The sequence below is a fragment of the Nycticebus coucang genome, chromosome 22, assembly GCF_027406575.1.
Source record: "Nycticebus coucang isolate mNycCou1 chromosome 22, mNycCou1.pri, whole genome shotgun sequence".
NCBI classification, from domain to species: domain Eukaryota; kingdom Metazoa; phylum Chordata; class Mammalia; order Primates; family Lorisidae; genus Nycticebus; species Nycticebus coucang.
The window spans coordinates 36,522,274-36,549,268 of NC_069801.1; the positions used below are offsets into that span (position 1 = coordinate 36,522,274).

The 26,995-nt window shown below is 41.3% G+C and overlaps 2 protein-coding genes across 11 annotated transcripts in view; both read left to right on the plus strand.

The window, feature by feature from the left end:
• CCDC30 (coiled-coil domain containing 30) overlaps nucleotides 1-16,545 on the plus strand; it is a 208,167-nt gene extending 191,622 nt beyond the window's left edge. For all 6 annotated transcript variants that reach the window (XM_053576325.1, XM_053576320.1, XM_053576321.1 and 3 more), the window contains 4 exons: nucleotides 1,101-1,237; nucleotides 4,294-4,408; nucleotides 15,324-15,391; nucleotides 16,120-16,545. In XM_053576325.1, coding sequence (XP_053432300.1) covers nucleotides 1,101-1,237; nucleotides 4,294-4,408; nucleotides 15,324-15,391; nucleotides 16,120-16,318 — 519 coding nt within the window. In that variant the 3' untranslated portion in view covers nucleotides 16,319-16,545. The remainder of the gene's footprint in view (nucleotides 1-1,100; nucleotides 1,238-4,293; nucleotides 4,409-15,323; nucleotides 15,392-16,119) is intronic.
• A 3,775-nt stretch (nucleotides 16,546-20,320) lies between these two features.
• The window catches only part of PPIH (peptidylprolyl isomerase H), a 29,837-nt gene continuing 23,162 nt past the window's right edge, over nucleotides 20,321-26,995 (plus strand). For 4 of the 5 annotated variants that reach the window (XM_053576964.1, XM_053576967.1, XM_053576966.1 and 1 more), the window contains exons 1-5: nucleotides 20,321-20,475; nucleotides 20,797-20,861; nucleotides 21,173-21,196; nucleotides 21,468-21,512; nucleotides 24,032-24,074. In XM_053576964.1, the coding sequence (XP_053432939.1) occupies nucleotides 20,410-20,475; nucleotides 20,797-20,861; nucleotides 21,173-21,196; nucleotides 21,468-21,512; nucleotides 24,032-24,074 (243 nt within the window). In that variant the 5' untranslated portion in view covers nucleotides 20,321-20,409. Of the gene's footprint in view, nucleotides 20,476-20,796; nucleotides 20,862-21,172; nucleotides 21,197-21,380; nucleotides 21,513-24,031; nucleotides 24,075-26,995 lie in introns of all 5 variants that reach the window. The other variant, XM_053576968.1, reaches the window with a different exon arrangement.

The following is a 26,995-nucleotide window of genomic DNA, read 5'->3' on the forward strand; positions in this document are numbered from 1 at the left end:
ACCACTGACAGGGAGAAGAACACAGAAAATGATGAAAGCATTTGCCTATTATCATTGACAAGTCACTAATGAAAGTGAGACTGGCAATTCTACACCTTTGAGTTATAAACCCCTCACCAAGAGAGATGTTTACTAATATCTATTCTTTTAATTCAAGAATGAGACAGGCATGATTGCTCATGCCTGTAATCCCAGCACTTGGGAGGCCACAGCCGGTGGATTGCCTGAGCTCACAGGTTCGAGACCAGCCTGAGCCAGAGTGAGACCCCATCTCTAAAAGAAAAATAGCCAGTGTTGTGGTGGGCACCTACAGTCCCAGCTGCTTAGGAGGCTGAGGCAGGAGGATCACTTGAGACCAAGAGTTTGAGGTTGCTGTGAGCTAAGATGCCACAGCAGTCTACCAAGAGTGACCAAGTGAGACTCTGTCTCAAAAAAAAAAGAATGTTAGTGTTTTTTCACAAAATGCAGTTCTTTATCATTTTAGCTGAAACTTCAATGGCTACCACTTTGGGGGAAAATCATCAGTAGAAAGTATAACATTGTATCAGGCTAGGAATCATTTCTGCATTATCACTGCAAGAATAGTTTTGGCACCTGGATTATAAATTTGATTTTCCAGGCCAGCTGAGATCCTGACACTGATTGACAAATGAGATAGTTATGTTCTCATTTTTCTCCCTTTGCCTTAAAGAGAATATAGCTGTGAAACAGAGGGAAATATATTAAATGGGAAAATTTTCAATAGGGGGTTTCAGAGAATTTAGTTGTATTTGTCAGTGGTTTAATATCTATAGAGCTGGGATATAGATAAGACCATTAGGACCTTATTGGAAGTTTAGTGCTCAGATATTTTTACATGTTTATACAAATACATGATTAAATGTCTAAACAAAATACATGTACATGACATAAAGTGACCAAAATAAATAGAAGAACTATCTAGGTATAATGAAATGACACTGTTAGCAAAGATGTATAAGCAGAATAGGAGAGAAAAAGTGAACAAGGGAAAATTTTTGTTAGAGTTTAGAAACAGGCTGATGCTCTTAAATATATACTTCTTTCTTCTGTCGTGGTAACAGGGACTTTCTAATCCCTAGGAGAAGGTGCTCCAGAACCAGATCACTACCCAAAATGATATCCTGCTTCTAGAGAAAAGGAAACTTCTGGAGCAACTCACAGAGCAAGAAGAATTAATCCATAGCAACAAATGGATGATATCTTCAATCCAGAGCAGGTAGGTGCCATCCTGCCTGGGAGCCAGTGATCTCCATAAAGAGGATGCTTCTCCCTCAACAAAGAAATAGTTCCAGAGACTGACCTATTGTTCTGCTGTTTGCTGTTTTCAGAACATGCAAGTGGCAGAAATTGTGAAATTAAAGACAAAAATATCAGGCAGAGGCTTGTTTAGCTATTTAGATAGGCTCCTTCTTGGGGGCACTGCCTCACTGAGGACCTGGCTTGTCACTTTGTGTGTGTTGACATTCATTTTTCTCATTTGATACCTAAGGCAGACCAAGAGAAAATCAAGCTCACTGAAGTGACTTAAGTTCATGACACCCACATGATATCAATGTATTGGTTTTTAAGAAGTATTACATGCAGAAAAGAATTGAGATATCAGCCAGCCTCAGCATTCTCTTCTTCATAGGATTACAATCAAAGTTATCTTAAAGCAAGAATCAGAGTAAAGAGAGTCAATTGATATTAAAGGAAAACGTCACCAATGATAATGATAATAATTAACATTTGTTTGAGCACCTACTATGTGGAAGGCACTGTTCTGACAGTGTGCTTTCTCTCTTTTTTTTTTTGAGACAGAGTCTCACTATGTTGCCCTGGTTAGAGTGCCATGGCATCACAGCTCACCGCAACCTCAGAATCTTGGGCTTAAGCAATTCTCTTGCCTCAGCTTCCCAAGTAGCTGGGACTATAGATGCCTGCCACAATGCCAGGCTACTTTTTTGTTGTAGTTGTCATTGTTGTTTGGCAGGTCTAGGCCAGGTTTGAACCTGCCAGCCCTGGTGCTTGTGGCCGGTGTCCTAGCCTCTGAGTACAGGTACCAAGCCAAGAGTGCTTTCTCTCTCTTCATTTAATCCTGACCAGTCCCAGGAGGGAAGCATTATTATGAGCCTTATTTTATGGATAGGAACCAAAGGCCTAGGGAGGTTAGGGAGCTCACCCAGCCTGGCCAGTAGCAGAGAAGCATGTAGACCTCAGTAGCCTGGCCCTAGACCACAGCACCATGGTCTAGAACGAGGTTGCCAACCCATGTGTCCACTGCTTTGGGTGCACTTTCCTCTGGACAGACTTGGAGAATCTCTGATTATCTTTTACTGTCTGCATCTCCCCTTTCCTATATAGCCCACAGAAATCATTGCTTGTAATCCTAGAACTGTAGTCCCAGCTATAATGAAATAACAGTGTTTCCCCTCACACAGGGTGAACCAAGGTGGCTAGGACAACACTGCCCAGGCACGGTTACCCTCGGTTTAAAAACAAAATCTTTGCTCATCTAGAATTATTTCATAACTTCTGACTATTAGGGCTCAAAACAATTGACTCATTGCACTTGCCTTCACATTAATTATCTTACTTCTTGTCCTTCTGCGACAGTCTGGTCACCTGGATTGGACTTAGATATTTTCCTTAGAGTAAGTTTCAAAGGGTATTTCCTCATTTTACAGGTAAAGCTCAAATTGTAGATTGCCAAGGGTCACATAATGGCCAGAACTAGAACTCAAACACAAATCTTTGATCAAAACTATGATACTGTTATGACACCCAAATAAACTGTGGTCTTGGAAAGTGAGCCTACATAGTGGGTCAGCAACTATATAGTGGGATCTGGGTTGGCATCCCAGCTCTACAAATTTATTTTTTTATGTTTTTAAACAAGTTACTTTCCCTTCGCTGAGCCTCACTTTCCTCAGGCTAATAGGCCAAATGCAATAGTGGGAGGATTGCTTGAATCCAGGAGTTTCAAGTTACAGTGAGCAAGGCTGATGCCACAATACTCTAAGCCTGAGCAACAGAGTAAGACCTTGCCTCAAAATAAATAGACAGATAGATAGACAGACAAACAGATGAATAGTTATAAAAGCTAAATACAGGCTCAGCGCCCATAGCACAGTAGTTATGGCACCAGCAACTTACACGGAAGTTGGTGGGTTCAAACCTGGCCTGGGCCAGCTAACCAGCAATAACAACTGCAACAGAAAATAGCCAGGTGTTGTGGTGGGCACCCATAGTCTCAGCTGCTTGGGTGGCTGAGGCAGGAGAATCGCTTGAGCCCAAAAGTTTGAGGTTGCTGTGAGCTGTGATGCCATAGCACTCTACTGAGGGCAACATGGTAAGACTCTGTCTCAAAAAAAAAAGTTAAATACATAGAAATTAAAAAGAAAATATTTTAAATAAAAATAAATACAAATAGAATATATTAAAATAAACAATAATAAATAAAAATTAAAATAACATTAAAATTTTTTCAATTATAATTTTTCCTCGATTTTTTAGTATGTTTTCTTTTCTTTTTTTTTTTTTTTTGGACACAGAGTTTTGTTGCCCTGAGTAGAGTGCAGTAATGTCATCATGGCTCACTGCAGCCTCCAACCCTTGGGCTCAAGTGATTCTCCTGCCTCAGCCTCCCAAGTAGCTGGGACTACAGGTGCCCGCCACAATGTCCAGCTAATTTTTCTGTTTTTATTAGAGACAGAGCATCTTGATTTTGCTTAGGATGGTCTCGAACTCCTGACTTCAAATGATCATCCCACCTCAGCCTCCCTGAATTATAGGCATGAACCACCAAGCCCAGACTAAATTAAATGTTTTTAAAGTCTGAATAAATAAATAAATAACCTAAGATGTGAAAAGTTTTAAGTGCTCACTAGGTGGATAAGTTACATTGCCTAAGTACATGGTAAGTACTTAATAAATGGTTGCTTCTGCTGCTGCTGCTATTTTTACTTCTATGTGAGAAATCAGAACCAGATATGAATTGTGTAGATGCATTTGAAAACCCCTAAATGGGATCATACCCTTCGTTCAATTTTTCAAGGGCTAGAATCATTCCTTTAATACTCTTGTACATGTATTTAATAATCATGTACAGTCTAGAAGCTTATTAATTTTTAGTTTGTCTTGGAATATGGCAAGAATTATTCTGCCAAATTTGCTTCTAAAATCTAGATAGTGGTCTAAGATCCAGAGCTAATGGGAAGTGGGACATAGTTTTGGATTTCTAGTAATGATACAGAAATTTCTAGTCATGCTACTGATTTATGCCATCCCTAGAGTACTTTTCCTGGATAAAGAAAACAAGCAATTACAGGAAAATAGTCTCCGTTTCATGCAGCACATTGGCCTGTTAGAGCGAATTATAAGGAACATCCAGATTCGCAGAGGAGAGGTAAGATGCGTGCTTTCCTACTGGGTCTTTAATCTGACATTTGGGTCGCTGAGGTTGCTGTGCTGTCTTCCCTTCATCTTCATATAGCTGTAGCCCTGCTCTGGGCCTCCTGGTGGGTTGTGACAAAGAGGCTTCTCCCTGCACACCAGGGCAGCAGATCCCAACACTGCCCTTGACCACTTTGCTCTTCACTTGGTCAGCTTCTTTTAAACTATCTCCTTGTGACCCCAGAGCAATTTGTGTATACAAATTGTAGACACAGCTTCTTCCTTAGCACACTGTACTGTCGTTGCTGTTTTTGTTTCTATCTCATTAACTGGACAGTGAGATCCTGAAGGTCAAGGATTTTGTCTCATAGATCACTGTACCTATAGACAGGTTCTCTGCAAATATTTGGGAACGAATAAATGTTAAATGTTTTCACACTTATGTCTCATTCTCAGCAGCCCTGTTGGCCATGTATTATTCTAGCCCCATCTGAAAGATGAGCAAATCTAAGGTTCAGAGAAGTACTAGTCTGGTCTGGTAAGGAGTCAAGCCTAAAGAGAGCATCTGAGTCAGAGAAAAGCTATTATTTTCCCCAAATCCAAGCAGACATGTAGCCAAATAGAGAGAGACGCAGGAAATAGTAGTATAAGTCTTGACAAGGTCTGGCTGGTAAGCCAGTCAGCAAGAGGGGCTTCAGGGAACAGAATTATATTCTGAATCCAATACAGAGGCTGCTTGCTTTTCCCCCCAGTTTATCCACATATCACCTGTTAGATGTTTCTTTTTCAGATACTTTATAGTAGATCCTGCTTGTTGAGCATTTTTACTATGAGTGTAAGAACTGTATCTTGTTTGCTCTCAGAAAGGAGATTCTTTCCAAGCTAGGTGAATTCTTTTGCAGACTTTGTCAAAAGTAGAACGGTCAGATTATGTCCTGCTTTCCTATCGTTTGTTTTTTCTTAGGCTACAACTATTTTCTTTTCTTTTTTTTGTTTTTGAAACAGAGTCTAAAGCTATTGCCCTAGGTAGAGTGCTGTGGCATCACAGCTCACAGCAACCTCCAACTCAGGCTCAAGTGATCCTCTCGCCTCAGTTTTTCTGTTTTTAATAGAGACAGGGTCTCAATTTTTGCTCAGGCTGGTCTTGAACTCATGAGTTCAAGCAATCCACCCGCCTTGGCCCCCCTCAGTGCTAGGATTACAGGCGTGAACAACTACACCTGGCCAGCTACAACCATTTTCACTTGTCTAGCCATTCACTCTTTTACTTAATCATTCATTCAACAAACATTTATGAATTCCAGGAACTAAGCTAGGTCCTAGGAATACAAAGACAGTCCCTGTTTTCAGAGGCCACGCAGAGGATGGACACCTATATAAATAAGTACTATAGTATTACAAGTGCTGAGTTAGAAGACTTAATTGCATATATGACAGGACCAATAGCTTTGAGATCCATAATGTTACCCTCAAATCAAAATTTATTTTTTAGAGACAGAGTCTCACTTTGTCGCCCTCAGGAGAGGACCGTGGTGTTACAGCTCACAGCAACCTCCAGCTCTTGGGCTTAAGCGATTCTCTTGCCTCAGCCTCCCGAGTAACTGGGACTACAGGCGCCTGCCACGACACCTGGCTATTTTTGTTGCAGTTGCCACTGCTGTTTTAGCTGGCCAGGGCCAAGTTCGAACCCACCACCCTCGGTATATGGGGCCCTACTCACTGAGCCACAGGCGCTGCCCCAAATCAAAATTTAAAATGTCATATGGGTCAGAACTAAAGTACATAAAGCTCAGTATTTGATATGTGTCAAAGGTACCAACTTATAACATCTTGATACCTATTGAAATTGTTTTTCAATTTAGAATATTAAGGGTCCTCCAGTTCAATCCCTAAGTTTGAGTTACTGAGAAATAAAACTAAGTGAGGTTAAGTGATATGTCTGAGGTCACACAGCTACTGCTTACATTTCCCAGATCTCTTAATCCTCAATGGTGAGAATTGGTGCAGGAATTGGTACACACACTGCATCAGTGTACAGACCATTGAGATCAGACATATCCTTCAGTCACTTCCCTGCTAGGACTCAATACCTCAGGGGCTAAAAGGAAGAGAGCTTAACATTTATTTATTGGTTACTATGTGCCTGGTACTGTGCTAAGTATTTTATGTGAGTTTTCTCATTCAGTCTACAAAATAATATTATGTGATAGGTTCGTCATTGCCATTTTCACAGCTGAAGAAACTGAGATTGAATGAGATGAAGTGAGGTCATTACCCAAGGTTACAGAGTTAATAAGTAGAAGAACAAGGGCTGAAATAAACTCTTTGGCTCTTTGTTTTTAGCCATTATCTCATAATATCCCAAATGTATTGTTTCCCTTTTAGGCAGTGTTTTAGAGGCACTGAAGTAATAAAGGATGTAGCCTTATAGTAGACCATATTGCTTCCTACATTTTAAATCCATCTTTCTTCCTTTATTCTCCATCAGATTATAAACTCCATGAGGGCAGAAACTATCTCCCTCTTGTTACATTATATCCTGGGTAGTACCTAAGTTACTGAAACAGCTTCTTTATTTTTTTTTTAATTAAATCACAGTTGTGTACATTAATGCACTCATGGAGTACCATGTGCTGGTTTTATATACAATTTGAAATATTTACATCAAACTGGTTAACATAGCCTTCATGGCATTTTATTAGTTATTGTGCTAAGACATTTATATTCTACATTTAGTAAGTTTCACATGTACCCTTCTAATATGCACTGTAGGTGTGGTTCCACCAAATACCCTCCCTCCACCCATTCTACCCCCTCCCCTCCCTTTCTGAAACAACTTAATTCATCGCTTTTTAGTCTTTCTTCCCCATCTGTCCTGTGCATACTACTGCTCTAATCTTCATGAAGCGCTACTTGATTTCATAATAACTCATCTCAAAGAATTTTCCAGTCATTCATTGTCTATATGACAGAGTTCATTCATTCAACAAATATTTATTGAGCACATACAATGTGCCACAACCAAAACTGTTTTTCATACAGTCTGTATATGGTAACAAAAAACAGAATTGGCCCTCACAGAATTCAGCTGATTGAGAGTGACAGTCATATAACTAGCCATTGCCATACCTTTCAATAAATTTACAACAGCAGTAGTTCCGGCAACACTGTGGAAGCAAGAAGAGTGGTATCTAAACCTGCCTGTGTTGGTTATGGAAGGCTTCCAGAGTTGAAGAACTGAAGCTACATAAAAACTCTTCATAGGCTCAGCGCCTGTAGCTCAAGCGGCTAAGGCACCAGCCACCTACACCAGAGCTGGCGGGTTCGAATCCAGCCCGGGCCTGCCAAACAACAATGATAACTACAACCAAAAAATAGCTGGGCGTTGTAGCGGGCGCCTGTAGCCCCAGCTACTTGGGAGGCTGAGGTAAGAGAACCGCTTAAGTCCAGGAGTTAGAGGTTGCTGTGAGCTGTGATGTCACGGAACTTTACCCAGGGCAACAGCTTAAGGCTTTGTCCCCCCCAAAAGAAAACTCTTCATAGTTGGCTCGGCACCCACAGCACAGTGGTTACAGAGCCAGCCACATACACCAAGGGTGGCGGGTTTGAACCCAGCCTGGCCAGCTAAAAACAACAATGACAACTGCAACAAAAAAATAGCGAGGCATTGTGCCAGGCACCTATAGTCCCTGCTACTTGGGAGGCTGAGGCAACAGAATCACTTAAGCCCAAGAGTTTGAGGTTGCTGTGAGCTGTGACGCCATGGCACTCTACCAAGGGCAACATAGTGAGACTCTGTCTCAACAACAACAACAATAACAAAAGCCTCTTAGTCCAAATATATTTCTGACATCAAACAAGCCTGATTAAATGAGGGTAGCCTATTTACTGTTTCCCTAAATGTTCTAAAATTTCCTCCCTCTCTATCATGCATTTCCCTTACTTGGAACAATACATGCTATCTCTCCTATTTCGTCTTCCCAACTTTTTCCCTTTCCTATAGTTGTTAGAGTCTGTAGCCAGAGGCCTATTTAGAAAATACAACTTGAAGGTGGCGCCTGTGGCTCAGTGAGCAGGGCGCCGGCCCCATATACTGAGGGTGGCGGGTTCAAACCTGGCCCTGGCCAAACTGCAACAAAAAAATAGCCAGGTATTGTGGCAGGCACCTGTATTCCCAGTTGTTCAGGAGGCTGAGGCAGCAGAATAGCCCAGGAGTTGGAGGTTACTGTGAGCTGTGTGACGCCATGGCACTCTACCGAGGGCGATAAAGTGAAACTCTGTCTCTACAAAAAAAAAAAGAAAGAAAATACAACTTGAGAATATGACTGAAAACCATACAGTGGCTTCTCATAGTCTTCAGGATAGAATCCAAATTTTTAGATACAGTCTTCATATTCTCCATCTCCTCCTCCCTCACTGATTCGCTTTTCCATTTTATGTCTCACACTGTCCAGGTCCCTGGATCCCATATACCGTCAGCTCCAAGTTCTAGGAAAGGCCTCTCCTTCCACTGCATTCTCCTGTAACTACTTTCCCTAAGAGTTTACTTTTTCTTTTTCTTTTCTTTTCTTTCTTTCTTTCTTTTTTTTTTTTTGAGAGACAGAATCACACTTTATCACCCTTGGGAGAGTGCTCACAGCAACCTCAAATTCTTGGGCTCAAGTGATTCTTTTGCTTCATCCTCCCAAGTAGCTGGGACTACAGGTGTCCACTACAATGCCTGGTTATTTTTAAAGATGGGGGTCTCACTCTTGCTCAAGCTGGCCTGGAACTCCTCAGCTCAAACAATCCACCTGCCTCAGCCTCCCTGAGTGCTAGGATTACAGGCATGAGCCACCGTGCTTGGCCTCACCTTGAGTTTTCCTTGGTTGGTTCCTACCTTCTCTTAGAACTCAGTCTAAGTATCTTTTCTTCCATGAAGCTGTTTCAAAATTTGGCTTTCTGGTTTTGGTAAGTTTTTAAATTATACCCTATGTGTCAAATCCTAGCTCAGAATTTTACCAGTTATGTGAAGAAAGGCAAGGTGATTCACCTTTCAGTTCCCTTATCTAGGAAAATGAAATAATGACATTAAAAGATGGTTGTTTCACACAAAAACTTATACACAAATATTCACAGCATTATTCATTACAACCAAGAGGGATAAATAACCCAAATGTCTATCAACTAATAAGTAGATAAATAAAATGTGGTATGTACATATGATGGAATATGATTTGATCACAAAAAGGAAAGAAGTATTAATCTATGCTATAACATGCATGAACCTTAAAAATATTATATAAAGTTAAAGAAGCAAGTCACAAAGGACCATATAAATGGAAACCAAAACAGAGAAGCTATTCTTCAAACAAAATAGACTTTAAGTCAAAAACCATAAAAAGAGACAAAGGGTGGTGCCTGTAGCTCAGTGGGTAGAGCACCAGCCACATACACCCAGGCTAGCAGGTTCGAACCCAGCCCAAGCCAGCTAAACAACAATGACAACTGCAACAAAAAAATAGCCAGGCATTGTGGCAGGCACCTGTAGTCCCAACTACTTGGGAGGCTGAGGCAAGAGAATTTAGTAAGCCCAAGAGTGTGAGGTTGCTGCGAGCTGTGACGCCATGGCACTCTACCGAGGATGACATAGGGAGACTCAAGTCTCAAAAAAAAAAAAAAAAACAGAGAGAGAGAGACAAAGAAGGTCATTATATTATGATAAATGGATTAATTCATTAGAAGGATATAACAATCAGGTAGCGCCTGTGGCTCAGTGGGTGGGGGCCGGCCCCATATACCCAGGGTGGCGGGTACAGGCGCAGCCCCAGCCAAACTGCAACAATAACAAAAAATAAATGTCCGGGCATTGTGGCGGATGCCTGTGGTCCCAGCTACTCAGGAGGCTGAGGCAGGAGAATTGTCTAGGCCCAGGAGTTGGAGGTTGCTGTGAGCTTTGATGCCAGAGCACTCTACTGAGGGGGATAAAGTGAGACTCTGTCTCTACAAAATAAAAAAAAAAGAAGAAGAAGGATATAACAATCATATATAAATATATGCATGCAACATTAGAACATATATATAAAGGAAATGTTAAATTGGGATCTAAACAGAGAAATAGGCTGTAATACAGTAATAATAGGGGGACTTCAGTATTCCACTTTCAATATGCTCAGATCATTAAGACAGAAGACTAATAAGAAAATATTGGACTTGAACTATACTTTCGACTAAATGGACCTAACAGACTTACTATACTTTGGCTAAATGGACCTAACAGACTTACAGAAAAATTCCATCCCAAAGCAGCAGAATACACATTCTTCTCAAGTGCACTTGGAACAATCTCCAGGACAGATCGTATGTTAGGCCACAAAACAAGTTTGAACAAGTTTAGAAAGACTGAAATTATATCAACTATCTTTTCAATGTTATGAAAGTAGAAATCAGTAACAGGAAAATATGGAAAACTCACAGATATGTGGAAATTAGACAACATACTCCTGATCACTTGTAGGGTTGAAGAAGAAATCAAAAGGAAAATTTAAAAATTTTTTGAGACAAATGAAAATGGAAACACAACATACCAAAACTTATAGGATGCAGCAAAAGCAGTTTTAAGAGGGAAATTTATAGCTACAAAAGAAGAAATATCTCGGGCGGCACCTGTGGCTCAGTGAGTGGGGCGCCAGCCCCATATACCAAGGGTGGCGGGTTCAAACCCAGCCCCAGCCAAACTGCAACAACAACAAAAAAAATAGCCGGGCGTTGTGGCAGGCACCTGTAGTCCCAGCTGCTCCGGAGCTGAGGCAAGAGAATCGCGTAAGCCCAAGAGCTGGAGGTTGCTGTGAGCCGTATGACACCACGGCACTCTACCGAGGGCGGTAAAGTGAGACTCTGTCTCTACAAAAAAAAAAAAGAAGAAGAAGAAAGATCTCAAACAACCTAATGTTACACTCCAAAGAACTAGAAAAATAAGAACAAACTATACCCCACATTATCAGAAGGAAGGAAGCAACAAAGATCAGTGTAAAAATTAATAAAACAGGGACTAAAAGAAAAAAAGGAAAAAAATCAATGAAACCAAGATTTTTTTTAAAGATAAATAAAATGGACAAACCCTTGGTTAGACTAAGAAAAAGAGAAAAGACTCAAATAAATAAAATCAGAAATGAAAGAGGAGAAAATTATAGGCCAGTATTCCTGATAAACATAGATGTAAAAATTCTCAACAAAATACTAGCAAACAAATTTCAATACCACAGTAAAAATCATCCACCATGATTAAGTTATGTTCATCCCAGTAATGGAAGGATGATTCAATACATGCAAATCTATAAATGTGATATACCATATTAACAGAATAAAGGACAAAAACTATATGATTATCTCATTAGATGCAGAAAAATCATTTGACAAAAGTTAACATCCTTCCATGATAAAAACCTCTCAATAGGTTAGGTTTAGAAGGAATATACCTCAACACAAAGGCCTTATGTGACAAGCCCACCAATAATATTATATGCAGTGGTGAAAAATTGAATGCTTTTCCTCTAAAATAAGGAATAAGACAAGGATATCCACAATACAGTGCTGAACATCCTTGCTAGAGCAATTAGGCCAGAGAAAGAAATAAAAGGTATCCAAACAGGAAAGAAAGATGTTAAATTGTCTTTATTTAGTGATGTGATCTTATATGTAGTTTATATAAAACTCTAAAAGACTCCATAATAAAACTGTTAAAACTAATAACCAAATACACTAAAGTTGCAGGATACAAAATGAACACAAAATAATCAGTTGTGCTTCTATATACCAAGTACAAACTGTCCAAAAAAGAAATCAAGGAAACAATCCCATTTATAATAGCTACAAAAGAAATAAAATACTTAGGAATAAAATTAATCAAGGAAGCGAAAGATCTATACTCTGAAAACTACAAAACATTGATGAAAGAAATTAAAGAAGACATAAGTAAATAAGAAAGCTATTCTATGTTCATGGATTGGAAGAGTTAATATTATTAAAATATCCATACTACCCAAAGCAATCTACAGATTCAATGCAGTATCTATCAAAAATCCAATGTCATGGGCGGTGCCTGTGGCTCAAGGAGTAGGGCACCAGTCCCATATGCTGGAGGTGGCGGGTTCAAACCCAGCCCCGGCCAAAAAAAAAAACAAAAAACCACACACACAAAAAAAAATCCAATGTCATTTTTCACAGAAATAGAAAAAGCAATCCATGGGCGGCACCTGTGGCTCAAGGAGTAGGGTGCCGGTCCCATATGCCGGAGGTGGCAGGTTCAAACCCAGCCCCGGCCAAAAAAAACACAAAAAAAAAAAAAAAAAAAGAAAAAGAAAAAGCAATCCTAAAATTCATATGGAACTACCAAAACTCTAAATATCCAAGGCAGTCTTGAGCAAAAAGAACAAAACTGGAGGCATCACACTACCTGAGCTATAGTAATTAAGACAGCATGGTATTGACATAAAAATAGGCACAATGACCAATGGAACAGAAAAAAGGAGCCCCAAAAGGAACCCACACATTTACAGCCAATCTATTTATTTTTGCAGTTTTTAGCCAGGGCTGGGTTTGAACCCACCACCTCCAGCATATGGAGCCAGCACCCTACACCTTTGAGCCACAGGCACTGCCCTATAGCCAATTGATTTTTTACAAAGGTGCCAAGAATATACCACAAAGGAAAAAACAGTCTCATTAATAAAGGGTATCGAGAAAACCAGCATGCAGAGGAATGAAATTAGAACCTTACCTAACACCACATATAAAAGTCAACTCAAGGGCAGAACCTGTGGCTCAAAGGCGTAGGGCGCTGGCCCCATATGCTGGAGGTGGCGGGTTCAAACCCAGCCCTGGCCAAAAACTGCAAAAAAAAAAAAAAGTCAACTCCAAATGGATTAAAGACTAAACATAACACCTGAAACTATAAAACTATTAGAAGAAAACATGGGAAAAATAACATCTGAAACTGCAAAACTACTAGAAGAAAACACGGGAAAAAATACAGATCTAGGCAATGATTTTTATTTATTTGACCCCAAAAGCTCAAGCAACAAAGATAGTGTAGACAAATGGAAGTACCCAAACTAAAAAACTTAAGAACAGCAAGGCACAAGTAACAGAGTGAAGAGGCAACCCACAAATATTTGTAAGCTCTAATATCTGATAAGGGGATTATCAAAATAAATAAGGAACTCACCTCAATAGCAAAAAAAAAAAAAAATCATTAAAAAATAATTTTTTAAATGGGCAAAAGACCTGAATACACAGTCCGACAATTAACTTATGAACTTGTCCTAGAAGAAGTGCCTCATACCTCACTGCTGAATACCACTACATTCTCCTTTGAAATACTCTCCTTGGGAAGCTATGCACTGATGCCAGTACCTAGTCCACCCTTCAAAGCAATTTTGGAACCTTTTTTCTGGAATGGCTATCAAAGCTGCCAACATATTACCCTTAGTGTCCTGAATGTTATCAAAATGTCTTCCTTTAAGTATTTTCTTTATCTTTGGGTTACGCAACTGTGTAAACACAGCAAAAAGTACCAAATCAAACATGTTAAAAGGGAGAACTTTATGGTACGTGAGTTATTTCTTGACAAAGCTGCTGTGTTTTTTTTCTTTTCTTTAAAGAATAAGTGAGTGGCGCCTGTGGCTCAAAGGAGTAGGGCGCGCAGGCCCCCATATACCGGAGGTGGTGGGTTCAAACCCGGCCCTGGCAAAAAAAAAAAAAAAAAAAAGAATAAGTGTATATCCAAAATACATTTAACAGAGGAAAGAATCAGGGTAAAGATAAGATAAAGATTGTATATATAATACCATATAGATAGATGTGTGTGTGTGTGTGTGTGTGTGTGTGTGTGTGTGTGTGTGTGTGTGTGTGTGTATGGAGAGAGAGAGAATGAGAGAGACGCTAACGGTTGGGAGGCCAGCCAGTTTTTCATTCTATACCTTTTTAAATTTTTTGTTGTTTGTACTATGCATAGGCATTATGTGTTTATATATAAATATATTATATGATATACAAAAATATGTGGCATGCCTGTAATCCTAGCACTCAGGGAAGCCAAGGTGGGTGGATTGCCTGAGCTCAGGAGTTCAAGACCAGTCTGAGCAAAGCAAGACCCCACCCACCCATCTCTACAAATAGAGAAAAACTAGCTGGGCATTGTGGCAGGCACCTGTAGTCCCAGCTACTTGGGAGGCTGAGGCAAGAGGATTTCTTGAGCCCAAGAGTTTGATGTTGCTATGAGCTATAATGCCAAAGCACTCAACCTAGGGCAACAATTCTCAACCTGTGGGTCATGACCTCCTTTTAACAATGAAAATACATTTTGGCATAAGGAAGGTCGAGAACCACTGACCTAGGGTGAAAGAGTGAAGCCTAGGGTAAAAGAGTGAAATTCTGTATCAAAAAAAAAGGGCATGGTGGTTCATGCTTGTAATCCTCACACTCTGGGAGGTCAAGGAGGGTGGATTGCATGAGCTCATAGGTTCGAGACCAGCCTGAGCAAGAGTGAGACTTTTAATATACTTTATATAAAAGTATATTAAACAGGGTGGCACCTGTGGCTCAGTCGGTAAGGCGCCAGCCCCATATACAGAGGGTGGCGGGTTCAAACCCGGCCCCGGCCAAACTGCAACCAAAAAATAGCCGGGCGTTGTGGCGGGTGCCTGTAGTCCCAGCTACTCGGGAGGCTGAGGCAAGAGAATCGCTTAAGCCCAGGAGTTGGAGGTTGCTGTGAGCTGTGTGAGGCCACGGCACTCTACCGAGGGCCATAAAGTGAGACTCTGTCTCTACAAAAAAAAAAAAAAAGTATATTAAACATATGTGTGTGAGTGTATAGCATTAGTTCTAGGATTACATTGCCAATGATTTACCTTTATAATTTTTAATAGTCATCTTTTCTTTCCTTTTAGGAAACAAAAATTAGTGACATGCCTGAATTTAAAGCACTTAATAAAATACTGCTTTCACCAAATCCCAGGTCAGTAACATCAAGACAATCGTCTGTCCATGTTTGCTCTGAGCTAAAAAAAAAAAAAAAAAAACAGAGGGTAAAAAAAGCAAAAAAAAAAAAAACAATCATCTGCATGCCCAGGAGTTATAGCTGCCTAACTAGTTGCATAGCATAGCATTTGGAAGTAATTGTTTTCCACATTTATATTGAACCTTCTTTCAGTTCCTTCTCCCCTTGCCACTCCTTCACCCCTACACCCTACATCAGAATCCTGATTTAAGAAAGGAGATAATCCATAATCATTGCTTTTTCTTTTTTTTTTTTTTTTGAGTTGGAGTCTCACTTTGTCACCCTTGGTAGATTGCCATTGCGTCATAGCTCACAGCAACTTCAAACTCTTGGGCTCAACTGATCCTCTTGCTTCAGCTTCCTGAGTAACTGGGACTACAGGCACCTGCCACCACACCCAGATATTTTTTTTAGAGATGAGGTCTCACTCTTGCTCAGGCTGGTCTTGAACCTATGAGCTCAAGCAATCCACCCGCCTTGACCTCCCAGGGTGTGAGGATTACAAGCATGAACCACCATGCCCAGCCCCCTGATCATTAGTTTAAGGCAAATTTTATTTGGTTTTCTTTGTGTTTCATAGTTTAAAAAAATTGAAATTCTATTGCTTCTATATTCTGTTGCTGTAACCCCAAACTGCTACCCAAGAATTCTATTAATACAATGTCCTCACACATGGCCTTTCTTAGTTTTTCAGGAACAGGCATGGTAGAGTCGATTGGAAGTCTTCAAGAGGTTAAAGAACCTAAGTCTGAAGAAGCAATGCTAATCCCAAAGTCCCCTGAGTCTCTTTCCCGTTTACAAAATTCTGAGGCTGGATACATAAATGTGGCTTCTCTGAAAGAGGTACACAACATACAAGAACAAGACCAAAAATCAGAACTATAAAATCACTGGTGTCTAAAACTATACTGATCAAAGCTGTTAACTTAAAACTTGGACACAGAGACAGGCCATGACATGGAAAAGAGTTACTATAGATCCCCACTCTACATCAACCAGGAGTCTTCAAAATTGCTGATAAATTCATTAAAGCAGTTCTAAAAATTGATTTCTCAAGTTTGTTTAATATCTTCGAATGCCTTGTATTGATCATTATATTGACTATAGTTGAATCATTTGATTTCTTTTGAACAGAATATAAATATCATTAGTTCAGCATTCTTTCCCATTATCATTCTTATTTTTTAAAAAAGTAAAAACAGTAAACAGTACCCTCGTGGCAATCTGAAATAAAATAAATAAAAAGTAAAAAGTTTAATCACATTAAAGCAAATATTTATTTAAAAAAAACTCTCCTATAATCCTACAATTTTTTTTTTTAACAGAGTCTCTCCTGGGCTAGAGTTTCATTGGCTTCACCTTAGCTCACAGAACCTTAAAATCTGGGCTCAAGCAATCTTCTTGATTCAGTCCCCTGACTAGCTGGGACTATAGGTGTGTACCACCACACAGCTAATTTTTCTACTTTTAATAGAGATGGGAGGCCACGCCAGTAGCTCAGTGAGTAGGATGCTGGCCACACACACCAAGGCTGGAAGGTTCGAACCCGGCCTGGGCCAGCTAAACAACGACAACTGCAACCAAAAAATAGCCGGGTGTTGTGGTGGGCACCTGTAGTCCCAGTTACTTGGGAGGCTGAGGCAAGAGAATTGCTTATGCCCAAGAGTTTGAGGTTGCTGTGAGCTGTGACGCCATGGCACTCTATCAAGGGCAACCACTTGAGACTCTGTCTCAAAAAAAAAAAAAAGAGAGAGAGAGAGAAATGGGGTCTTGCTTTGCTGAGGCTGGTCTCAAACTCCTTACCTTAAACTATCCTCCTACCTTGGCCCCCCAGAGTGCTGGGATTACAATTTTTTTTTTAAAAAATATAGAGGGGAAAAAAAAATGTAGAGGGTACATGTTTTTTGTTGTAAGGATGAATTGTATTATGCTGAAGTCAGGGCTTTCACTGTATCTGTCACAATGACAGCGTACATTGTACTCAATAGGTAGATTTTTATCCATTATCACCTTTCTACCCTCCGCCCTTATTAGTTTTCAATGTCTGTTACACCACTTTATGACTGTATATATCCCTTGTTTAGCTCCTACTTAGAAGTGAGAACATGCATTTGTTTTTCCTACAATCTTAACACAACTATTTTCATTTTAGGGTTATTCCCTTTAGCTTCTTATTCAAATACATATATTCTAAATGGTTATTAGCATTTTATATATTCATTTTTATACTCTCATTTTTAATTTACTATACCACAAAAACATTTTCACCACCCACATGTTTATGTTCTATGAATTACATAACTTCCCATTTGATATTTAAGTTTTTCACTTTTCACTATTTAAGATTATGCTGTGGTAAAGGGCTTTAATTTTTTTAAGATAGTCTCACTGTGAGTGAGAGTGCTGTGGTGTCACAGCTCACAGCAACCTCCAACTCTTGGGCTTAAGCAATTCTCTTGCCGCAGCCTCCCAAGTAGCTGCAATTATAGGTGCCGGCCACAATACCTGGCTATTTTTTTGTTGCAGTTGTCATTGTTGGTTAGCTGGCCTGGGCCAGGTTCGAATCCGCCAACTTCGGTCTATGTGGCTGGCGTAACCACTGTGCAACGGGCACCGAGCTGAAGGTCTTTATACATGTAGTTCTCTTGAATTACTCCAGAGAACAAATTTGCAAGGTTGGCCTTTATTAAAGGATATGAACATTAATATGGCTTTGGTACCTCACTTGTTGCATTGCTTTTTTACTGTGCCAAAAATAAGGAAATTTCCATATTCACTTTAATCAACCTCCAACTTCTTGAGCCACAAAATGGTAACTATAATAGTGTGTTTCCCATAGGGTTAGGAGAGCCAAATAAAATGAAGCATGTAAATTATTTGGCACTTAGTAACTGCTTAATAAAAAGTAGCTATCATTTATTTTCACTTGGCAATTTCTGGTTGTACTATGTTTTTCACAACCTCATCAACATTAGATATTATCAGTTTTATTTTTATTTTATTTATTTATTTTTTTTGTAGAGACAGAGTCTCACTTTACCACCTTCAGTAGAGTGCCATGACGTGACAGGACTCACAGCAACCTCTAGTTCTTGGGCTTCAGCGATTCTCCTGCCTCAGCCTCCCCAGCAGCTGGGACTACAGGCGCCCACCACAACGCCCTGCTATTTTTTGGTTGCAGTTCAGCCGGGGCTGGGTTTGAACCCGCCACCCTCTGTATATGGGGCCGGCGCCCTACTAACTGAGCCACAGGCGCCACCCATCAGTTTTATTTTTATTTATTTATTTATTTATTTGAGACAGAGCTTCAAGCTGTCACCCTGGGTAGAGTGCCGTGGCGTCACAGCTCACAGGAACCTCCAACTCCTGGACTTAAGCGATTCTCTTGCTTCAGCCTCCCAAGCAGCCGGGACTGCAGGCATCTGCCACAACACCCAGCTATTTTTTGGTTGTAGTTGTCATTGTTGTTTGGCAGGCACGGCTGGATACGAACCCGCCAACTTTGAAGTATGTAGCTGGCACCTTAGCCACTTGAGCTACAGGCACCAAGCCATCTTATCAGTTTTAAGGATTTATTCTATCATTTAGGCTAGAGTGCAAAGGTACAATCATAGCTCATTGTAACCTCGAATTCCTGAGCTCAAGTGATCCACTGGGATTACAAGCATGAGCCACCCTTCCCAGCGATGGAAATGATAGCTACTGTATTGAATGCATGCTCTTATCCTGAGCCTTGCCAAAGGTTATCATCTTTCACTAAATTGGTTGAATCTTGGGCAGTGCCTGTGGCCCAAAGGAGTAGGGCGTAGGCCCCATACACTGGAAATGGCGGGTTCAAACCCAGCCCCGGGCTAAAACTGCAATTAAAAAAAAATTGTTTGAATCTATTTGTTGAATGCCTACATTCAAAGTACTATTCATTTAGTAGGCATTGCAGCTGCAGTAGTGAACGAGACAGACTAGAAGAGTCTCTACTTTCATGGAGTTTATATGCTATCAGGGAATAAAGTACATGTGTGTGACAGGGAATGAGAGTTGTGGCCAGACCACATAAGATAATTTGGGATACTGAGTGGCATGACAAAAACAAACCAGTGATTGGAGCAACCAAGGGCAATTTTAGATTGGGAACAATGTTCCCCTGAGGAGGTGACATCTGGCTGAGCCCTAAACTACAAGACGCATGCCTCCTCCCTCTCCTATTAAAATCTGGAAGGAAAGTATTTTAGACGGAGGTAACACCTATTGCCAAGGCCCTAAAGAGAGTAGCGATCTCAACTTCGAGGAACAGAAAAGACAGAGTATATCCAGTAATCAAGGGTGAGTGGTACAAGATGAGGCCAGGTAGGAGGTGGCCAGATTAATGCACTGTAGCGCTTAGAATGTAAGAAATTGGATTTTATTCTAAATATGGAAAGTGATTTAAAAGCTTAAGCTGCTCTGTGAGAAAGGAATTGATGATAAAACTGGAAACTTGTGGCAGAACGAAACATTCTAATGTCCTGACTTCAAAAAAGGGGTAAGTATTTACCGAGCAAGCTTATGTTCCAAGTTATTCTAAACGCCGAGGATGAATAAACTAGAGTTCATGTCTTCACTGAGCTCACCAGCTAGAGAACAGAAAGAAATAAATAGCATGTGTGATGGTTCATAAGGCTTAGCTCCAAGAGCTGATAAATACCTTGGCTACGGCCAAAATGCACTTAATACAGCTATGAGTGCGGTGCCTATTGACTTTGAACAAAAGGATGCCCAAGATCCCGTTCTCCTTACTCCCTTTGTCCACAACCCGGATCTTGACCGCAGCCGCCAGAGCGCTCATCACAGAGGGACCAAGCTTCCGGGGGCGGGACCCGGCCTCGCTCGGCTTCTACTGCGCCTGCGCCTGGACGAGCCACACCTCCTCTCTCTTCCCGGGGCTGCGTTTAGATTCGCCGGAACACCGTGTTCCCGACTTCTGCTTCCGGGTTGGAGCAATGGCTGTGGCAAATTCTAGCCCTGTCAACCCTGTAGTGTTCTTTGATGTCAGCATTGGTGGTCAGGTGAGAAATAGGCAGCACTCAGACCTGCGCCGAAGGGGCACTGTACAAAGCTAGGCAGGCAGAGGACTCACCAATCCAGACAGCGAACTCGAAATTGCGCCAGAACTTAACGACCTTATGGGCGAGGGCTGGAAGGAGGGGTCCTGTCCATCCTAGCACCAGGCATCTGGAGGAACTGGGTGGAATAAAAGGTTAGATTAGGGAGACGGAGGTGGGAGATGCCGAGCGGCACGGGTGGTAGTTTCACCCGTCTTGCGCCCTGCTTGGTGAGAGCTTCACCGTCTTCGGCCGGGCTTTCTGACTGTCTCTGGCTGATTGCAGGAAGTTGGCCGCATGAAGATAGAGCTCTTTGCAGACGTTGTGCCTAAAACAGCGGAGAACTTTAGGTAAGGAAATGCTCCAGCTCTGCTGTATTAGCCGAGCAGTAGCAGGGCCCCAGTCAGCCCTGGAATCGTCTGTGTGCCTTTGTCCATCCATTCACTGTCCTTGAGATTTGTTCCTCTGGGTATTGCTCTGTCTGAATGGTTACCATTTTGTTTGTTCCGTGTTAGTTTATGCTGTTAGTTCGTATGTCTGCGTGTCTAGACAATCTTGTTCGAATGGTGGACTTCCTGGCTCCAATTTCGGTACTCACCCCTCCTTAGAGATACTCCCCAGCTGTGATATAGCATGACTGAATCATTCTTTTCCCTTTCAGGCAATTCTGCACTGGAGAATTCAGGTCAGTCTCAGATGCCTTTGACTTTTTTGCCTACTCTGAGGGATATCCTGGAGCTGTAGTGAGGGTATTGGGAAAACACCCACAGGCCTTGAATGATTGCTGGTGTCCGTGTTAGAAGTTAGTACCTCAGGGGTCTATCCTTAGTTCATTTGCCTTCTTTATGTCTCCTCTTGACTATCTCTAGGAGAGTCTCTTTGGTTCCAGTGTGTTCTAACTGGAAAGGCCTGTGATTACCTGTCATCATGCCAAGTCTCTTTCTTTTTGGTTATAGAAAAGATGGGGTTCCAATAGGATACAAAGGGAGCACCTTCCATAGGTAAGGCTTTTGGTAAGCCATCCTTGGGGCTTTCAGAAATTCTTCCTTGTGGGATAAGGTTCTTAAGAGGAAAATAAAACCAGAGGCTAGTTCTTAGATCTTAAGAAGAAATGTTTTTGTGGACTCAACAACTGACTTGAAGATTTAAATGTTTTAATTCTGCTTATACTCTCACTCATTTACTTATTTATTTACTGAGACAGAGGCTTGCTTTGTTGCCATGGTAGAGTCCAGTGGCCCAATCATAGCTCACAGCAACCTCAAACTACTGGGCTCAAGTGATCCTCTTGCCTCAGCCTCCCAAGTAGCTGAAACTATAGGCCTACAACTCAAAATTTGGCTAATTTTTTTTCCTTTTTTTTTTGTTTTTTTGTTTTTTTGAGACTGAGTTTCACTTCGTTGCCCTGGGTAAAGTTCCATGGCATCATAGCTCAAAGCAACCTCATACTCTTGGGTTCAGGTGATCCTCTTGCCTCACTTCCTGTGTAGCTGGGACTATAGGCACCCACCACAACACCTGGCTATTTTTCTTTTTTTTTTTTTTTTGGCCGGGGCTGGGTTTGAACCCACCACCTCTGGCATATGGGACCGGCGCCCTACTCCTTGAGCCACAGGCGCCGCCCAGCACCTGGCTATTTTTAGAGAAAGGGATTCAGTCTTGCTTAGGCTGGTCTCAAAGTCCTGAGCTCAAGCAATCAACCTGTCTTGGCCTCCCAGAATGCTAGGATTATAGGCATTAGCTGCTGCCCCTGGCCTAAATTTTCTTTTTTTTTTTTTTTAGAGACAGAATCTTAACTTTGTCACCCTTGGTGGAGTGTTGTGGCATTACAGCTCACAGCAACCTCTAGCTGTTGGGCTTAGGCAATTCTCTTGCCTCAGCCTCCCGAGTAGCTGGGACTACAGGTGCTCGCCACAACGCCCGGCTATTTTTTGTTGTAGTTTGGCCGCGGCCGGGTTCGAACCTGCCACCCTCGGTATATGGGGCTGGCCCTACCCACTGAGCCACAGGCACCATCCCTGGCCTAAATTTTCTATTTTTAATAGAGATGGCGTCTCACTTTGCTCAGGCTGCCCTGGAACTCCTGACCTCAAGCAATTCTGCCTCTGCTTCCCAGAGTGCTAGGGTTAGTGAAAGAAGCTACCTATCATTTCAGTATCCTGTCTTTTTCATGCCCTCATTTGTCTGACTGTAGATTAAATAAAAATATAGTTGTAGTCCTTAAGTACATATAATATATCCTGTTGGGATATATCCTGTTAGTTGATATTTATAGCTAGTTCCTAAAATGACCATATATGATTATTTTAGGATAATCAGACTCCTTGTGCCTACTGCTGGAGTGTGGGAATGCTTAGTCTAATTTCAATATAGAATCCTCCTTATTGCCTCACATGGTTACATGGTCAATAACAATGTTAGCACATAACTATATCAAGACCTTTAAGCTATGGTGTCTCATTCTTAGCAACGCTCTTGTGAGGTGGTATATGTTACTGTCTGCATTCTACAGAAGAGGAAACAGAGGCTAAGGAAGGTTAAAAATCCTCTCTAGAGGCTCGGTGCCCGTAACTCAGTGGTTAGGGCGCCAACCACATACACCAGGGCTGGCGGGTTCGAATCTGGACCCTGCCTGCAAAAACAAAAAGGATGACTACAACAACAACAAAAATAGCCGGGCACTGTGGCAGGCACCTATAGTCTCAGCTACTTGGGAAGCTGAGGCAAGAGAAATGCTTAAGCCCAAGAGTTTGAGGTTGCTGTGAGCTGTGACACCACAGCACTCTACCAAGGGCAACTTAGTGAGACTGTCTCAAAAAAAAAATCCTCTCTAGAGATAATAGACAAGTTATTGAGCCCTTATGTGAATAGCAGTCCATTTCACATATATTCTCTGTAGTTCTTTTTTTTTTTTTTTTGAGACAGTCTCACTTAGTCATCCCTGGTAGAATGTAATGGTGTCGTAACTCAGAACAACCTCAAACTCTTGGGCTCCCAACTACTTGGGACTACAAGTGGCTGGCCACCCACAATGCCTGGCTATTTTTAGAGATGGGGTCTCACTCTGGCTCAGGCTAGTCACAAATCTGTAAGCTCAGGCAATCCACCTGCCTCAGCCTCTCAGAGTGCTAGGATTACAGGCTTGACCCACCATGCCCAGCCTATGCTCTGTAGTTCTTTAACACAAAATATACACCAAGTCCTTGACATGCTGCCTTCTTTGCTGAATATTTTGTTAATTCATCCTGGGTTTTGGCCCCTTGTTTATGTTCCTATTCAGCTACCAGATCACACACTGACATTAACTATAAAATACCATTATTTACAATTAAAACTCTTTTTTATGGTTAATAATCCTCTCAGCCTCATCATTCCAGGAAAGGATAATCATTTTGTAACCCAAAGAAATAAACAGTATATTTTGCAATCACTGTTAATTTACTACTACAATGACAAAATCAATTGCTTTTCTAAACCTTAGAATGAATCTTCTCTCGGGATTCTTTGCTGTCTGTTTCAGGGTTATAAAGGATTTCATGATTCAGGGTGGCGATTTTGTTAATGTAAGTATTAGTCCTTTCCTATCAAAGACCAGTAGGTTTAGTTTTTGTTGTTATTACTGCTCCTGCTATTTTCATTACTGAGTTTCAAGGACCCAGTCTTAAGGCTTGAAAACAATAACCAAAGTTAATGGTGATGGGAGTCCTTTAGAGTTGCTGGCTACAACTGACTGTATCATTAGGTAACAGACATTAGCACTTTGGTTGTGTCTTTAACTTCCAGTGGTCCAGACCTCAGCCTTTTAGGGCTATCAACTGGACTTTCTATCATACCTATAGATCGACTGTGACAGACTTGCACTAATTAGTCATATGAAACTTAGAAATGAGCTGCAATTTGTTTTTTCAGAATGGAGGTAAGTCTCTTTCCAGTAAGCCTAAAGCTTATGTCCTATTTTCCTTTTCACTTCTGGTTTCATCATACCTGGAAGGCTGAGTTTTTAATCCTAAATTGATTAGTAAGCAAGGAATCAGGGCAAGAGAGGTAGATAGTTCTGGAGGAATGTATGCTGTATTCACTGGGAGATCCCACTGGAATTATTCTTTACTGCTAACCATGACTTTTCTTTTGAGTAGGCTGTGTCCCATATATCAAGCCTTTCTCCCTCTCCCAACCTTGGAGGGCGCTGAATAAACCACATTTTTTCTTTCTTAAACCTTCTTTTGTCCTTACCTATTCACATCTGTGTGTGGTATTTCTTTACTTTTTTTTTTTTATTGTTAAATCATAGCTGTGTACGTTAGTGCAATCAAGTGTTCTTTACTTTTATTATTACCATTTGGGTTAGTCATGTTGCTGTGTCCTTGGATCTGGGACACATTTATTTTCCTTTATGTGTGACACTCCCTTTTAGTGTGACACAGATGAGTTTTTAAGACCTCTCTGTTTCCTATCTTATATAGGGTTGCAGAGTGGCAGGCTTTAAGCTGAATCATGCTTTCACATAAGTTTTCTTTCATCCACATGGTGTTGGAAAATGGGGAAATGCCACCCAAAAAAATCCGGAATTTGGTTTTTTTTTTTTTTTTGAGACAGAGTCTCAAGCTATTGACTTGTGTAGAGTGCTGTGAAGTTGTAGCTTATACCAACCTTCAACTCCTGGGCTCGAGCAATCTTCTTGCCTCAGTTTTTTCTATTTGTTAGTAGAAACACGATCTTGCTTTTTTGCTCAGGCTGGTCTCAAACTCGTGACCTCCAGCAATCCACCTGCCTCAGCTTCCCAGAAGGCTAGGTAGCTGTGAGCCCCACTCCTGGTCTTGTTTTCTCTTTAAAAAATGAAACCTAGGGGTGTACAAGGCCTACATTTCTCATGCAGTGACAGTTGGTTGGAATCAAGTAACTGGACTCTTTAGACTGGATGTATCCTTGCCATTTTACCACAGTCCCCACTAGCTTTACTTATTTATTTTTTATTTCAGGTTAATGTGAGGTCACAATATTTGAATTTGTTAGGTAGAGTCCCTCTTATAGATGTGTTTACTAGCTTTACTTACTTATATCACCTGTTTCTGTAGTCATTTAAGTTTACAACCCCTGGCCACAACGGTTGGCAAGTGGGGCTTGTTAGCTAGTAAAAAGAGCTGAGAAGCTATCCTCTTCCTTCTTTCCTTTCTTCCCACAGGCTTCTGTATTGCCAGATTGTCTTACACGGGCAGGATCAACTCCTTTTTTTTTTTTTTTTTTTATTGTGGAGACAGTCTCACTACCTCGCCATTGGCGTCACAGGTCACAGCAACCTCCAACTCCTGGACTCAAGGGATTCTCTTGCCTCGGCCTCCCAAATAGCTGGGACTATAGGCGCCCACCACTGCACCCAGCTACTTTTTTTTTTTTTTTTTTTTTTGTAGAGACAGAGTCTCACTGTACCGCCCTCGGGTAGAGTGCCGTGGCGTCACACGGCTCACAGCAACCTCTTAACCCTTGGGCTTACGCGATTCTCTTGCCTCAGCCTCCCGAGCAGCTGGGACTACAGGCGCCCACCACAACGCCCGGCTATTTTTCTGTTGCAGTTTGGCCGGGGCTGGGTTTGAACCCGCCACCCCCTCGGCATATGGGGCCGGCACCCTACTCACTGAGCCACAGGCGCCACCCTACTTTTTTTTTTTTTTTTTTTTTTTGGTTGCAGTTGTCATTGTTGTTTAGCTAGCCCAGGCTGAGTTCAAACCTGCCACCCTCGGTGTATGAGGCTGGTGCCGTAACCACTGTGCTACAGGCTCCAAGCCAGGACCAACTTCTTATTGGTCTTTGACTTAGGTACATCCAATCACTTATTGATAGCTCCAGGCTTAGACAATAGTTGCTCACTCTGGAGGCTGAGTTGTCAGAGCTATTGCTTAGAGCTTCCCTCAGGGAAGACAGAATGAGCAAGAGGCAGAGGAAGAAGGATTTGAGACTAAGAATATTCAAATAAATCACTGACTTAATCACCCTCAACTTACCCCTCAAGGAATAATACTATTGGCATTCTAGTTTATAGCTGCTGGTCTTAGTGTATGTATGTATGTTTATATATATTATTTTTATTTATTTATTTATTTTTGAGACAGAGTCTCACTATGTCACCCTTGGTAGAGTGCTGTGGCATCACAGCTCACAACAACCTCAAACTCTTGGGCTTAAGCGATTCTCTTGCCTCAGCCTCCCAAGTAGCTGGGACTACAAGGTGCCTGCCACAACACCAGCTATTTTTTGGTTGTAGTTGTCATTGTTGTTTGGCAGGCCCGGGCTGGAGCTCCAGTGTATGTGGCTGGCACCCTAGCTGCTTGAGCCACAGATGCCAAGCCTATAAATTTTTAACAGAGTTAAGAACATGCATATGTTTTACTTGTTTTGTACTTAATAATTATTCTTTGTCATGTTTGCTTCTTAAACTTGCTTTCCAGTAGCTACTTAATATTCCATTATGAATAGACAATTTATTTGA